The sequence below is a fragment of the Strix aluco genome, chromosome 30 (genome assembly GCF_031877795.1).
Source record: "Strix aluco isolate bStrAlu1 chromosome 30, bStrAlu1.hap1, whole genome shotgun sequence".
Lineage (NCBI taxonomy): Eukaryota > Metazoa > Chordata > Aves > Strigiformes > Strigidae > Strix > Strix aluco.
Window position 1 is genome coordinate 240,834 of NC_133960.1, and position 13,836 is coordinate 254,669.

General features: G+C 73.7%; 3 protein-coding genes across 4 annotated transcripts; 2 read left to right on the forward strand and 1 right to left on the reverse strand.

The window, feature by feature from the left end:
• Positions 1-550: 550 nt before the first annotated feature.
• On the reverse strand, positions 551-4,714 carry ADAMTS4 (ADAM metallopeptidase with thrombospondin type 1 motif 4). Its single transcript, XM_074809147.1, has 9 exons — positions 4,177-4,714; positions 3,148-3,471; positions 2,778-2,910; positions 2,516-2,686; positions 2,140-2,426; positions 1,861-2,047; positions 1,578-1,753; positions 1,328-1,503; positions 551-1,234 (listed from the first exon to the last, which is right to left on the reverse strand). The coding sequence occupies exons 1-9, from the start codon at positions 4,312-4,314 to the stop codon at positions 832-834; spliced, it is 1,995 nt and encodes a 664-aa protein (XP_074665248.1). The 5' UTR covers positions 4,315-4,714; the 3' UTR covers positions 551-831.
• Positions 4,715-6,857: 2,143 nt separating this feature from the next.
• On the forward strand, positions 6,858-11,823 carry NDUFS2 (NADH:ubiquinone oxidoreductase core subunit S2). Its single transcript, XM_074809384.1, has 14 exons — positions 6,858-7,027; positions 7,133-7,239; positions 8,207-8,397; positions 9,031-9,151; positions 9,293-9,405; positions 9,492-9,566; positions 9,655-9,732; positions 9,876-9,961; positions 10,208-10,327; positions 10,402-10,531; positions 10,837-10,932; positions 11,082-11,165; positions 11,499-11,556; positions 11,653-11,823. The coding sequence occupies exons 1-14, from the start codon at positions 6,873-6,875 to the stop codon at positions 11,688-11,690; spliced, it is 1,452 nt and encodes a 483-aa protein (XP_074665485.1). The 5' UTR covers positions 6,858-6,872; the 3' UTR covers positions 11,691-11,823.
• A 371-nt stretch (positions 11,824-12,194) lies between these two features.
• On the forward strand, positions 12,195-13,676 carry FCER1G (Fc epsilon receptor Ig). Of its 2 annotated transcripts, XM_074809385.1 has the most exons (5): positions 12,195-12,342; positions 12,581-12,672; positions 12,827-12,868; positions 13,127-13,147; positions 13,472-13,676. In XM_074809385.1, the coding sequence occupies exons 1-5, from the start codon at positions 12,285-12,287 to the stop codon at positions 13,526-13,528; spliced, it is 270 nt and encodes an 89-aa protein (XP_074665486.1). In that variant the 5' UTR covers positions 12,195-12,284; the 3' UTR covers positions 13,529-13,676. The 2 variants fall into 2 exon arrangements, with proteins under 2 accessions (XP_074665486.1, XP_074665487.1); XM_074809386.1 differs by lacking the exon at positions 12,827-12,868.
• The last annotated feature ends 160 nt before the right edge of the window (positions 13,677-13,836 follow it).

Sequence of the window (13,836 nt, forward strand, 5' to 3'; positions counted from 1 at the left end):
GCCCCGAACCCCCCCCCGCTCCCCGCCGCCGCCGTCCGCCTCATCGCGCTGCTCCCGCTGCCCTGCCGGCCCCGGTGAGCGCCCACCCCCGGCGGGGCCCCCCCCAAATCCCCCCCGGAGCCCCCGCGGAGCTTCGCTGCCTCTGGGCCCGGCGGCGCGGGGCCTCTCCCCCCCCCCGGAGCCCGGGCACCCGCCCGGCAGCACCGAGCCGCTGCGGCCGTGAGGTCCCGGGGCTCCCCGGCAGAGCGGGCGCCCGGCCCCGCCGTCCCGGGGATGCAGGGGGGTGGGATTTCCCCCCCGCGGGATGAGGGGAACAGACCGCGGCCACCCCGGGGGGCTGCGCGCGGCCGGAGGAGGCTCCCAATAAAGTTGTGGGCAAAAGCCCGGTGGCGCCCGGTTCTTGGGGAGCGGGGGGGTGCTGGCGGTACCCGGGGGGGAGCGGCCGGGAAGGTGCTGGGAGCAGCGAGGGCGGGTGGGCGCAGCCGCGGCTGCCGAGGGACGTCCCGCGCCTGGCACCGCCGCGCCGCTCAGCACACGCCGCGCCAGCCGGTCCGTGAACAGCTTTAAATAACGGCGCTCGGTAAATGACAGCGGGGGGGCTGCGCCGGGGCGGGGGGGGCCTGGGGCCTGCCCAGGGGGTCGCCCCGCGCCGCCCGCCGAGGGGCTGAGGTAGCCGCGGTTGCCTGCACCGGGGCTCGACGAGTCTGCCGGGGGCCGCCCGACACCATCCCGCGGACGGTGCCCCCGGCCCCGGTGGGTCATAAATAACCGAATAAATAGGTGCTGCGGGGCCGCTCCCGGGCAGAGCCGCTCCCGGCCGGGCTCCCGCCGCTACTTGTCACGCCGGCGGCCCCGGAGGATCTCCAAGATCTCGGCCTTCTGCTGCTCCCAGGCTGCCGACGGGCGTCCCCGCGCCCGGGGCACGAAGAAGCTGAACCGGAGGCGCGGCGGGCGCCGCTCGTCCACCACCAGCGCCTGCAGCACCAGCGCCTCCCGCAGTGGCCCCCGCCCGGCCAACGTCTCTGCGGCCGCCGTGGCCCCGCTGTAGCGCAGGGTCGCGCCGCCCGGCAGCGGCACGTCGGTGGCGGAGGACAGGAGGACGCGGCCGCCGTGGAGCAGGGAGCCGCCGCCCGGCCGCCGCAGCGCCAGGAAGGCGCCGCCGCCCGCCGAGCGCTGCCGCACCAGGAGGTGCGTGGCGCCCGCCGGGATGGTCACCACGTCGTTGTAGCCGTAGCTGCGGGGCACAGCGGGGGTTGTGGCGGGGGGGTGATGCCGCGGGTGGCGGCCCCCCCCGCCCCGCCGCCGCCGCCGCCGCCGAGGTGCTCACCGGGCTTTGGCGAAGGAGCCGTAGACCTTGGTGCAGCCGGAGCCGTCGCCGCCGCAGCTCATGCACTTGTCGAACTTCTTCTTGGAGCCGATGACGCGGTCGCAGCCGGCGGGGACGCAGCGGCCCTGCACGCACACCCCCGTGCTCTCGGGGGAGCAGGGCGTCCCGTCGGTCACCTGCGGCACGGCTCGGCCTCAGCTCCCGCCGGCGGCACCGCGGGGCGCCCGGCGGGGGGGGGGGACACACTCACCCTCGGCTGCAGCACGTGGTAGTAGCCCAGGGTCCGGGACTGGCAGGTCAGCTTGCACCGGTCCCGCTCGGGGACGCCGCTGTAGCGCGGCACCCAGTCCGGGGGGCCCGGGAGCCCCGTGGCGGGGTCGGGGCGGTGGTTGTGGGCGGCGCATTGCTCCTCCCGGAAGGCGAGGGCTGCCGGCGGCGGGGCGCGGTTAGCCCCGGCGGGGCACGGTTAGCCCCGGCGGCAGCGCCCACCCCCCCGCGGGCGGGGCGCGGTGCCCCCCACACCCCCCACTCACGGGTGCTGCCGGGACACTCCTCCACGTTGCAGGACTGGAAGCGGGTCCGTTTGCCCTCGCAGTACCGGCCGCCGTGGCGAGGCGCCGGCGCGGTGCAGCCGCGGTGGGAGAGCCGCACCCCGCCGCCGCAGGTCCGCGAGCACCCGCCCCACGGCCCCCACGGGCCCCAGCCGCCGTCCGTGCGCGTCTGCGGCCGGAGAACGCAACGCGGGGGCGGTCAAACCGGTGCCGGCGGGCGAGCGCCCCCCCGCCGCCCCCCCGCCGCCCCTTCGCACTCACGGTGAGCTCCCGCAGGCGGCCGGGCCCCGCGCAGAGCCCGTCCAGGCAGGTGCCCCCCCCCGCGCACGGCGTCCCGTCGGCCCAGGGCAGGCGCTTGCTCTGGCAGACGGCGCGGCCGCCGGCCCGGGCCGTGCACCACAGCGCGGCGCAGGGCGGCTGCGGGTCCCCGCAGGGCCGCGACTCGGGCCCGAAGGCCAGCTGGCACTGTCGCCACAGCGGGTACACGCTGCCCGGCAGCGCCGAGGGCAGCTGCAGCCACTCCGGAGGCTTGTCCAGGAGACAGTGACCTGCGGGGACACGGCACCGCTGCACCGGGCGTCCCGGAGGGCACCGGGGGGCGACGCGGCTGCGCCGGGCCCTGCCGGCCGGGCCCTACCGTGGCCGTTGTCCAGGAAGTCGGTGATGAAGCGGGCGCTGCACGGAGACCAGACCTCGCCGGGCTCCAGCGAGGAGAGGACGGGAGCCATCACCCGGCGGGCGGCCCCGGAGCGGCCGTTCAGCTCCCGGCAGGGCGGGGAGGTGTCGTGCAGCATGCTGAAGACGTGGCCTGCGCCGGGGGACGGTGACATCAGCCCCGGGGGGCTCACGGGTGGCAGTGGGTGGCCCCCCCCGCCCCCCGCTGGCCCCCCCCGGCTCACCCAGCTCGTGGGCGGCCGTGAACGCCGACTGCAGCCCGTCGTCCTCCACGATGGCGCAGCTCCGCTCGGGGTCGCAGACGGTGCCCACGTCGGCCATGCCCAGCGTGTCGCAGGTGGCCGCCCCGCACAGGTCCTGGGGGCAGGCAGGGGCTCGGGGGGGGGCGGCTTGGGGACACCCCCAAACCTGGCCAGCACCCAAACGCCCTGGGACGGGCCGCAGGGACCCCGCCAGCCCCATGGACACCACAGCCAGCACCCACCCACCCTGGAGGGCACCCAGGGACCCCGCCAGCTCCCACCCCCCCCGTGGGGACCCCAAACTGAAGCCCCCCAGCCCCCCCGAACCCCCCCAGCCATCAGCTCCCCCCACCTGCCGGGTGAAGAGGATGGCGGTGTCAAAGTGGAGGGGACTGTCCTCGTCGGGGACGTTGAGCTCCCGCTGCCACTGGCAGAAGTCGCGGAGCACCTGGGCGGCGTTGGAGGTGATGGGGGGCCCGGGGGTGCCCTGGCCCAGCACCACCAGCCGCGTCACCCGCAGCTCCACCGCGTTGCCGAGGCTGCCGTGGCCGAAGGACCGGGCGGCCGCCGCCAGCACCGTCAGCAGGTACCGCCGGAGCCCGGCGCCGTGGAACCGCCCCATCGACTCGTCCGCCACCACCAGCGTCTCCACGTACCGCGGCACCGAGGCGAAGCGCTGCCGGGAGTCGGGGCGCTGGGGCAGGGGACCAGCAGGGGACGGCCGGTGTCCCCCACCGACGGGCACATCCCTGCCGGTGCCCCCCGGCACCGCGCCCGTGCCAGCCCGGTGCTCCCCAGTGTCTCTGGGCCCCTCCCTGCGCCCCCCCCCCGCCCCCGGTGCCCCCCCCCCAACACCCCGCAGGGTCCCGGCTGCCCGCGGCACCGGTCGCCCCTCGGGGCGGGTCCCGGCGGTGCCCCGGGAGGCGGAGGGGAAGCCCGGACCTGGCCCAGCCCGTCTCCGTCCGACGTGTCCCGGTCCCAGCCCATCCCAGTCCCAGCCCGTCCTGGTCCCAGTCCGCCTCCCTGCGACGTGTCCCAGCCCGTCCCAGTCCCGGTCCATCCCCGTCCCAGCCCCGGTTCATCCCCGCCCCAGCCCATCCTAGTCCCGGTCCATCCCCGTCCCAGCCCATCCCCGCCCCAGCCCATCCCAGTCCCGGTCCATCCCCGTCCCAGCCCATCCCAGTCCCGGTCCATCCCCGCCCCAGCCCATCCCAGTCCCGGTCCGTCCCCGTCCCAGTCCCGGTCCATCCCCGTCCCAGCCCATCCCAGTCCCGGTCCATCCCCGTCCCAGTCCCGGTCCATCCCCGTCCCAGCCCATCCCAGTCCCGGTCCATCCCCGTCCCAGTCCGTCCCAGTCCGCCGTGTCGCGGCCCGCCCGTACCTTGGCTCTCCTCGGGGCCGGCCCCACGCGGGACCGTGTCCCGGCTTCGCCCGGGGCCGTGACGGGACACGCGGGGCCGGGGGCGGCCCCGACGGCGGCGACAGCGGCGACCAGGAGCGGCAGGAGCGCGCGGCGCATGGCCCGGGCACCGCGACAGCGCGACAGCGGGAGGCGATAGCGGGTCCCCGCCGGCTCCGCCGCCGCCTTTTAACGGGCGGGAGAGGCGGCCCCGGGCGGGGGGCGGAGCGGGGCAGCCCCGGCGGCGGGGGAGGCCCCGGACCCCCCGGGACGTTCCGGGAAGGCAGAGCCGGGTCCCCCGGGAGCGGGGCTGGGCCGGGGGATCCCCGTCGCCGGGACCCCCCTCGCCGGGGCCGCTCGGGGCACCCCCGGGGCAGCGGGGGCCGCGGTTGCCGTGGGCGTCTGCCAGGGCAGCCTTGCCCTCCGTCCCTCCTCATCCTCCTCATCCCTGCCTGTCCCTTCCATACTGCTCATCCTCTTCATCCTTCCTTGTCCTCTCCATCACTGCCCATCCCCTCCATCCTTCTCCATCCCCTTCATCCCTGCCTGTCCCCATCCCCTCCATCCCTCCTCATCCTCTTCATACCTCCCCATCGCCTCCATCCCCTCTGTTCCTCCTCATCCTCTTCATCCCTCTCCATTCCCTCCATCCCTCTCATCCCCTCCATCCCTCCTCATCCTCTTCATCCCTCCTTGTCCTCTCCATCACTGCCCATCCCCTCCATCCTTCTCCATCCCTGCCTGTCCCCTCCCTCTCCATCCCTCCTCATCCTCTTCATCCCTCCTCATCCTCTTCATCCCTCCCGGTCCCCTCCATCCCAGCCCATCCGCTGTCAGCCCCTCCGTCCCCTCCCCGTGTCCGCCCTTCCCAGCAGGGCCACCCGCTGTCTCACACCCGGAGTCACCTTCTGGCCCCCAGCCCAGCCAGGCAGGACGCGGGGCCACATCCTGCTTCCTTCCTTCTCGGAACGGGGGGGCCAGGCCCGTCCGCCCTTCCTGCCCCGGCACCCCCAGCACCCACAGCACCCCGGTCTGGGGGTGCCCCGCGTGGCCCCGGGGCCGGTGCCATCCCCGCCGTCCCCGGGAGAACAACAGGGTGACAAAGGGACCCGGCGGCACCGGGCGCTGCCGCACAAAGGGCCTCTGTGCCGCCGCGGCTGCGCCCATGGGACCCGCCGGTGCCGGTGCTGCGGCCGGGCCAGCACCTGCCCAGCCCCCACCCGTGCCCGCAGCCCCCCGGAGCTCCCCGCGCCCTGGCACCCGCCGCGGCCGACACGTGGCTCACACGGATCCGCCGGTGTCCCCATGGGCTGCAGTGTCCGGCACAGCCGGTGTCCCCGGGAGCTGACGTCTGCTCCGGCTGGCACCCACCACCTCCGGCACCCGCCGGCTCCAGCATCCCCCAGCTCCAGTGTCTCCCAGCTCCAGTGTCCCCCAACTCTGGTATCTCCCAACTCCAGTATCCCCCAACTCCAGTATCTCCCAGTTCCAGCACCCTCTGACTCCAGCATCCCCCAGCTCCAGTATCTCCCAGCTCCAGTGTCTCCCAACTCCAGTATCCCCCAACTCCAGTATCCCCCAATTCCAGTATCGCCCAACTCCAGTATCCCCCAACTCCAGTATCCCCCAACTCCAGTATCTCCCAGTTCCAGCACCCCCTGACTCCAGCATCCCCCCCAGCTCCAGTATCTCCCAAGTCCAGTATCCCCCAATTCCAGTATCTCCCAGTTCCAGCACCCCCCAGCTCCAGTATCCCCCACAGGTCTGGGGTCCGGGCCGTGGGGCACCCATGGGTGCTAGCAGGGGCTCAGCACAGGGGGTCCCCTCCTGGCTCAGCCTCCCTGCCCGGGGCTGGCTCCAGCTGCAGCTGGGTGGCCCCGCGCCATGGCGGGGGGGGGCGGGGGGGTGGCCAGCGGCCAACATCTGGACGGCGTCAGCCCACGTGGCCGCCGTGAGTCACACCGGGCCAGGAACAGCCGTGACGTGGGGGCAGGCGGACGCTGGCGTCACTGGGGACCATGACGCAGAGCGAGGCCGCGGGAGCCAACATGACCTGGGGGGGATGGTGGTGGGGGGGGGGGACAGGGGACATGGAGGGTCCTGGCCCAGCGGGGGGTCCCCTGTCCCCTGGCAGGGGGGCAAGTCCCGACGCCGGAGCCTGGGGACGCCCCACGCTGGGGGCTGGGGGTGCAGCTTGGCCAGGGTGGACACGGGACAATTTTGGTCACCCCCCCCCCCTCAACCCTGGCACCCTGATACCTGTCACCCCCCCCCCCGCCCAGCACCCGCAAGAGGCCACCGCAGGTGTCACAGGAGGGGACAGGGGCCACCTCCGGCCGCAGCGGTCCCCAAGCGGGGAGGCCTGGGGACACGTGTCCCCGCCGCCATCACGCCGGGACGCCCCGCTCCTCCTGCGCCCAGCGCGTCCTGCTCGCCCTGTCCCCTGCGGGGGTGTCCCCTCCGTCCCCGTCCCCTCCGTCCCCGTCCCTTCCGTCCCTGTCCCCTCCGTCCCCGGTCCCCGGCACCGCCCCGGCCCGCCGCCAGCCTCTGCCCGGCACAAAAATGGCGGCGGCCGCGGCGGCCCCAGTTTCCCGGCCATTTCCCTTAGTAAAGATGGCGGCGGAGCTGCCCATGGTCAATATGGCGGCGCTGCAGGGCTTCGCCTGCCCTCCCCAAACATGGCGCCGGCCCCGCCCCTCGCCGCGCTGTGGGCGGGGCGGCGCACGCGCAGCGCCAAGGGCAAGATGGCGGCGCTGCGGGCGCTGGGGCGGCTGCGGGCACCTTCGGGGCTGCGGGCGGCGGCGGTGGCGCGGCTGGGGCCGGCCCCGGCCCGGTGAGAGCGGTGGGGAACAGGGGGCGGGAGGACAGGGCCGGGGGCGGCGGGGCCCGGGCGGGGGTCCTGGCTCCCTCTCACGGCCCGGCCCGTCCGGTCCCGCAGGGCGGCGCGGCAGTGGCAGCCCGATGTGGAGTGGGCCCAGCAGTTCGCCGGCGCCGTCATGTACCCGAGCAAGGAGACGGAGAAGTGGGTGCCGCCACCGTGGAACGGTGAGGGGCGGCGGGGGACCCCTGACAGGGGGAGGCCGGGGCGCTGGGAGGGTGTCGGGGTCCCCGGAGGAGCCCTGAGGCCCTGGGGGGGCCCCGGAGGAGGGAGACCGCGGCCCTGGCGGGTGTCAGGCGGGCGCTGGAGGGACGAGGGGGCCCTGAAAGGTGATGGGGGCCCCTGGGAGGGTGTTGGGTGCCCCGGGTGGTTCCCGGAGGTGCCCTGAGGGGGTGTCGGAGACCCTTGGGGGCCCTCAGGGGGCTCCAGAGCCCGACTGGGGCTCGCTGGCGGCCCTGTGGGTGCTCAGGGCTGTCCGGGAGGCACCTGGGGCCCCGTGGGGCTCGGAGGGTGCCAGGCTGGGGGTTACGTGAGGTCAGAGGGTGCCGCGGGTCAGGCCGGGGGCCATTGGGTGCCCTCTGGGGCCTGGGGCTCACAGAGGTACCGGCCCAACGGGTCCTGTGGGGGTCCGGGGGTCTCCCAGGCCCCTGGTGCCTAGGGCTGCTGCTTGGTGGGTGCTCGGGGCCAGGCTGGGGCTCGCTGGGTGTCGTGGGCGCCCAGCGGGTGTTCGGGGGCAGCTTGTTCTCCCGAGGGTCCCATCTGCCACTCGGGGCTCCCGTGTCGGGCCCCGCTCGGGCTTTGAGCTTCGCCCCCGTGGCTCCAGGCCGCTCCGCAGATCTCCCCGGGCTCAGCTCCCGCCCCGGCCCCTCCGCGCCCCCAGCGCAGGGCGCTGTCTGGCTCCCCGCACCCCCGGGAGGCGGCGGGAGGCCCTTGGGCCCGTCCCAGGGGTCTCGTGCTGGGCCAAGGCGGGAGCTGGCGGCGGGGACGCTGCGTTCCTGGTGTCCGGCCAAGCGCTGAGCTCGGCTTGGACGTCTGTCCGGCGTCCGCTCTGCGTGTCCGTGCTGCCGGGAAGGGCCGAGGGCGCTCGGTGCTAGATGTTCCTCCCCGCCCAATTCTCCTTCCTCCCCCGCGCAGACAAGGACCCTGTGGCTCACAAGAAGGTCTCGAGTTTGACCATAAACTTTGGGCCGCAGCACCCGGCTGCCCACGGGGTCCTGCGGCTGGTGATGGAGCTCAGCGGGGAGACGGTGAAGAAGTGCGACCCCCACATCGGCCTCCTGCACCGAGGCACCGAGAAGCTCATCGAGTACAAGACGTACCTGCAGGTACGGCCCGGCGGGCTGCCGGCGCCCCCCCGTCCCGGGGGGGGTGTCTGTCCGGCGGCAGAGCACGGGCTGTCCTTTAGCGGCAAGGAGGCGAAGGGGCTGCTGGTGTCCGTCTGTCTGCAGCTGTCTGCTCAGATACGTCAGCAGCTCCTTGGCGCGCTGGGAGGGGATTTATTTGCCTGGCAGGGTTCGCAGTGGTGTTTGTAAACAGACCCTGATGATTTATTATCACAGTCGGGTTTAACCTTCCCGCTGGCCAGAGCCTGAAATAGCCCAGGGGAGGGGGGAGCCGCTGCGGCGTGGGGCAGCGCCACGACAGCCCCGCTCAGCCGCGCCCCGGACTGGGGCCCTCGCGGTGTCTGTGAGCTGGAAAACTCGCCGAGGGTGCTGCCTGCCTGCCCTCGCGCCTTACCCCGAGGCAGGGCTGTGTGCTCCAGCCCGGGGCCGCGGCTTTTGGGCTCTCGGTGGCCGCTGTGTGCTCGGAGCGCCCTGGGCCGGGGAGCTGCTGGGGCTGGGGCTGTGTCCTGGCGCTGCCCGGCTGCGACGGACCCCCCGGGTGCTCCCGGCAGCCCCGGGCCTTCACTGCCCGGCTGCGGGTGCCGGTGGCCGCTGCTCGATGCCGTTTTTTGGCAGGCGCTGCCCTATTTCGACCGCCTGGACTACGTGTCCATGATGTGCAACGAGCAGGCCTATTCCCTGGCCGTGGAGAAGCTGCTCAACATCCGCCCGCCGCTGCGGGCTCAGTGGATCCGAGGTGGGGGCGGCCTCACGCATCTCTGTGGCGTTTCCGCGGGGACCCCAGCCTGCCCTGCCTGCCCTCCTGAGGGCTCGTAGCTCTCGGCTTTCTGGGGGCTCAGCCGAGGGGCTCACCCCCCCGCGCCCCCTCTGCCCCCAGTTCTCTTTGCAGAGATAACGCGGCTGCTCAACCACATCATGGCTGTGACCACGCACGCGCTGGACATCGGGGCCATGACGCCCTTTTTCTGGATGTTTGAGGAGAGGGAGAAGGTAAAGGGCAGCGTGGCTGCGGCGGTGGGGGTGGATTCGGGGCTGCGCCGTGCCGGGACGCAGCGGGATCCCCTCTGTCCCCGCAGATGTTCGAGTTCTACGAGCGGGTCTCGGGGGCGCGGATGCACGCGGCCTACATCCGCCCCGGCGGGGTGCACCAGGTGAGGGCGGCTCTGGCGGGGGGGGTGCGGGGTGTCCCTGCGCCGGCCAGGGCGCCCCCCAGTGCCACCCTCCCCTCCTCCCGCGCAGGATCTGCCCCTGGGGCTGATGGACGACATCTATGAGTTCGTGAAGAATTTCTCCATGCGGATCGACGAGGTGGAGGAGGTGAGGCGGGACGGGCCCCGTTTCCCGGCACCCTGAGGGCTGGGGCGTCGCGCTGACCCCGCGGGGTCGCTCCCCCCGCGGCGGTGACGGCGTGACCCACATCGGGAGAGGGGGCCGGGGGGCTGATGCGCATCTGCCCACAGATGCTGACCAACAACCGCATCTGGAAGAACCGCACGGTTGACATCGGGGTGATAACGGCGGAGGAGGCTCTCAACTACGGGTTCAGGTGGGTCAGGGGGCTCCTGGGGATGCCTGAGGAGGGGCCTCAGCCTCCTGCCGCTGCCCAGCTGCATCCTCGTCCCCCCCAGAAGGGTCAGGGTCGAGCCCAAAGGTCTCATCCCCCACTGCGGGGTTCCCTGGGGCGGGTCGGAGCTGTGGCCGTGGTGGGGGGATGTGTGGCCGCTTTCCCCGGCATCAGGGCGCGGGGAGGGCCCCGTCTGGTTTGGGTGCTCACCCCCCTCCCTCCGCCCAGCGGGGTGATGCTCCGGGGCTCGGGGATCCACTGGGACCTGCGCAAGACGCAGCCCTACGACGTCTACGACCAGGTGGAGTTCGACGTCCCCATCGGCTCCCACGGCGACTGCTACGACAGGTACGTCGCGCCCCGGCGCTGGGGGGGGCCGGGGGGGTCCTGGGCGGGTCCTGAGCGCCGTTGGGGTCCCACAGGTACCTGTGCCGCGTGGAGGAGATGCGACAGTCGCTCCGTATCATCCTCCAGTGCCTCAACAAGATGCCAGAGGGGGAGATCAAAGTAGACGATGCCAAAATCTCCCCCCCGAAGCGGGCAGAGATGAAGGTAAAGGCGCTTCCTTCCCGCGCGGGGCCTCGCCGCGACCGTCCCTGCGCGGGGGGGGGGGTTGTGCGGGGGGAGCCGCTCCCGCGCCCCCCAGCCCCGCTCGGAGCCGCCCCGGTGAAGGCAGAGGAGACCCGGCAGCTGCCGCCTCATCCCCCGCGCTCGCTGTGGCCCGTGGCCGTGGGACTGTGGCCACCGCCCTGGCTGCCACGTGCCGCGCCCTGTCCCCCGCCGAGGCGCAGGCAGGGGACAGGCAGCGCTCCCTGCCCGCTCCCCCCCGCGGCGACGGTGCCGCCCTGTGTCCGCAGAGCTCCATGGAGTCCCTGATCCATCACTTCAAGCTCTACACTGAGGGCTACCAAGTGCCCCCCGGAGCCACCTACACGGCCATCGAGGCCCCCAAGGTGACACTTCTCGTGGCATCGCGGGGACGGTGACACGGGGTCAGGCCGCTCCCGGGGACGCCGCGGGGCTGCTGCTGCCGCCGGGCCAGGCCGTCCTGTCCCCAACTTGGCCCTGCCGGCGTCACCAGCCCCGTCCCCGCGTCCCGCAGGGCGAATTCGGCGTCTACCTGGTGTCGGACGGCAGCAGCCGGCCCTACCGCTGCAAGATCAAGGCGCCGGGCTTCGCTCACCTGGTAGGAGCGGCTGGGCCCGCGGCGAGGGGGGGGTCTGGGCTGGGGGGGATGAGCTCTCCTCTCGTGCCGCTGCCCCTGGCGCTGGTTTCCTCTCCCTGCCCACAACCGGCCACTTCCCCTCCCCGCCCCGCGCTGGGGGGGCAGCGCCCCCTCCCCGCCTGCCCCCCGCCACAGCCCCCGCCCGCTCCGGAAGCGGTGAGCGGGGCCGGGCAGCTCTTGTGCAAACCCGGGAGGCAGAACCGCCCCCCTCCCGCCTCGGGGTGCCGGGCGCTCGGGGGTGCTGGGGTGGGGGGGGGCGACGGGCTGACAGGGGTTCTTGCGCTTCTGCTTCAGGCCGGTCTGGATCGGATGTCGCAGGGCCACATGCTGGCGGACGTCGTGGCCATCATCGGTGCGTTCCTTCCGGGGGCTCCCGCGGCTCTTGGGGGTCCTTCCCCCCTGCCGGGGGGGTGACGGTGCCCTGACCCCCCCCCCCCTCCCCCCCCAGGCACGCAGGACATCGTCTTTGGGGAAGTGGATCGGTGAGAGGTGGCTGCCCCGTGCCCGTCCCTGCTGTGGCTGCTGCTCTGGGCGGGGGGTGTCCCCGGCCCCCCCCACGCGCCCTCTTCCTCATTTGAGTCAAATAAAGCCCAAACCGGGTCTCTGCCTGTCCCGCGCCGCGTCTGCGTCCCCACCTCAGCCCTTCTCCAGGAAAACCTCACGCTCTTCCTCCCCTTCCCACGTGAGGCTCGTGGTCACCAGCTTCCCCTCCTGGGGGGCTGGGAGGGATCCCCGGGGCTTCACCTCCGGCCGCCCCCCCCTTTCCTCAGCAGCCCCCGGCGCCGGTGGGGGCTCCTGCAGCCCCCCCAGGGTGCTGCAGGGGCTGGGGGGGGTGGGCACAGGGAGGCCGGGGGATGCTTGGGGACACGGCCTTGGCCCTTGAGCGACGTCCCCTCGGCCCGTGATGGGAAGGGGGGGGCGGCTGCTCCGGCCCCGGAGGAGGGAGGGGGGTGCGGGGGGGGGAAGTGAAATGGTGGGGGGGTGGCGCGAGCCGGCGGGGAGGAAGGTGCCGGCCCTGCGGTCGCTGACTCCGGCGCGATCGCCCCGACGCCCTGACGCCCGCGGGGGCCGAGCGCAGCCATGGGCGCCCGCCTGCTGCTCGCCGCCGCGCTGCTGCTGCTGCGGACCCCGGCCGCAGGTGGGGGGGGTCCCGCGGGGACGGGGAGCGCCTGGGGGGGGGAGCGTCGGCGTCCCTCGGGGCCAGCCAGGATCCTGTGAACCCCCCCCCCGGGGTGCTCGTGGCGTGGAGGGGCCCCCTGGGGTGAGTCCCGGTGGGCGCTGGGGCTCCCCGATGCCGCCCGAGGGGACCCTGGATGTGCGGGGGGGGGGCGACGCTTGGGACCCCACCCGTGTCCCCCCCCTGCTCCACCCTCCAGAGGCCTTGGTGGAGCCGGAGCTCTGCTACATCCTGGATGCCGTCCTCTTCCTCTACGGCATCGTCCTCACCGTCCTCTATTGCCGCCTCAAGGTGAGCGCCAGGATCCGGCCCGGCCCTGTTTTTTGCGGGGGGGGCACCCCCAGGGACGCCACAGCGGCTGCGTCATGGCTTGGAGGTTTTTTCCTCTTCTTATTTCTCTTTTTTGCCTGTTTTTTTTGGGGGCATCCCCCTCGCCCCCCTGCAGTTCCTGGCTCACCGAGCGTCCCAGCAGGGAGCGGGCAAGGAGGTAACGGCGCTGCCGGCCAAGGGACGGGGGGGCTGGGGCTGGGGTACCCGGGGGGGGACGGGCCCCCCCAGATGGTGCCGCAGCCATGGAAGGGGAAAGCGAAGGGGATTTGGGGGTGGGGGGGTGGCTCTGGTGGTACCAGATTGGGAGGAAGAAATTCAGGAAATGTCCCCGCGGCTGGGGGGGGCAGACGTGTCTGTGTCCCTGTCCCCCACCCCCCACCCCCCAATTTCTTTCTGTTTCTCTTTCCCGGAGCAGAAGGAAGAAGCCATCTACACCGTGAGTCAGCCTGGGGGTGACGCAGCCCGGGGGGGGGTCCTTGTCCCGGGGAGGCCCTACCCACAGCTGCTGACCCTGGTGCCCCACCCTGCCCCCCGTGGGTGCCCCACCCTGCCCCCCGTGGGTGCCCCACCCTGCCCGTGCTGTTCCCCCTGGGTGCCCTGTCGCCCCTCCCCACCCTGGGGGCAGCCCCCCCCTCACCGCAGCCCCCCAGGGCCCTTCCGTGGGGCACACACTGGGTAGAAGCCCCAGCGCTGGGGTGACACTCTGGAGGGGGGGTGGCGGGGGGGGCACAGGCACCCTGTAACCCCGTCTCCCCCGCAGGGGCTCAGCACTGAGGGCCAGGAGATGTACGAGACCCTCCAGACCAAACGCTCCTGACCCCGTCCTGCCGCCGCCGCTGCCCCTCGTCCCCCCACCCGTCCCCAGCAGCTGGGGACCCCCGGTGGCCCCTTTGCCCCCCCTGTCTGGGACTGTGATGGAGAACTGGAGCTGTTTCCTCCTGGAAAGGGCTGGTTTTGTCCCCAAACTGCTCCCAGCCAGGCACGGGCGCAGCCACCGCGGCGCCGGGACCCCCTGAGCCTGGGGGGGGGGGCTGAAGATGCCCCGGGGTGCGTGGTGCTGCCCCCCCCTTCTGCTGCAACCCCCCCCCCAGTAAAGCAGCACCATGTGCAAATGGGGCAGGAGGG

Excerpts from the sequence above, each read along its gene's own strand:
- ADAMTS4 (XM_074809147.1), bottom strand. The coding sequence starts at position 4,314 with ATGCGCCGCGCGCTCCTGCCGCTCCTGGTCGCCGCTGTCGCCGCCGTC. Across the intron at positions 3,472-4,176 it reads CGGCCCCGAGGAGAGCCAAG|CGCTTCGCCTCGGTGCCGCG; the intron begins GTACGGGCGGGC and ends GACTCCCGGCAG. Across the intron at positions 2,048-2,139 it reads GCCGCCTGCGGGAGCTCACC|ACGCGCACGGACGGCGGCTG; the intron begins GTGAGTGCGAAG and ends CTCCGGCCGCAG.
- NDUFS2 (XM_074809384.1), top strand. The coding sequence starts at position 6,873 with ATGGCGCCGGCCCCGCCCCTCGCCGCGCTGTGGGCGGGGCGGCGCACG. Across the intron at positions 7,240-8,206 it reads GGTGCCGCCACCGTGGAACG|ACAAGGACCCTGTGGCTCAC; the intron begins GTGAGGGGCGGC and ends TCCCCCGCGCAG. Across the intron at positions 9,962-10,207 it reads GCTCTCAACTACGGGTTCAG|CGGGGTGATGCTCCGGGGCT; the intron begins GTGGGTCAGGGG and ends CCCTCCGCCCAG.
- FCER1G (XM_074809385.1), top strand. The coding sequence starts at position 12,285 with ATGGGCGCCCGCCTGCTGCTCGCCGCCGCGCTGCTGCTGCTGCGGACC. Across the intron at positions 12,343-12,580 it reads GCTGCGGACCCCGGCCGCAG|AGGCCTTGGTGGAGCCGGAG; the intron begins GTGGGGGGGGTC and ends TCCACCCTCCAG. Across the intron at positions 12,869-13,126 it reads AGCAGGGAGCGGGCAAGGAG|AAGGAAGAAGCCATCTACAC; the intron begins GTAACGGCGCTG and ends TTCCCGGAGCAG.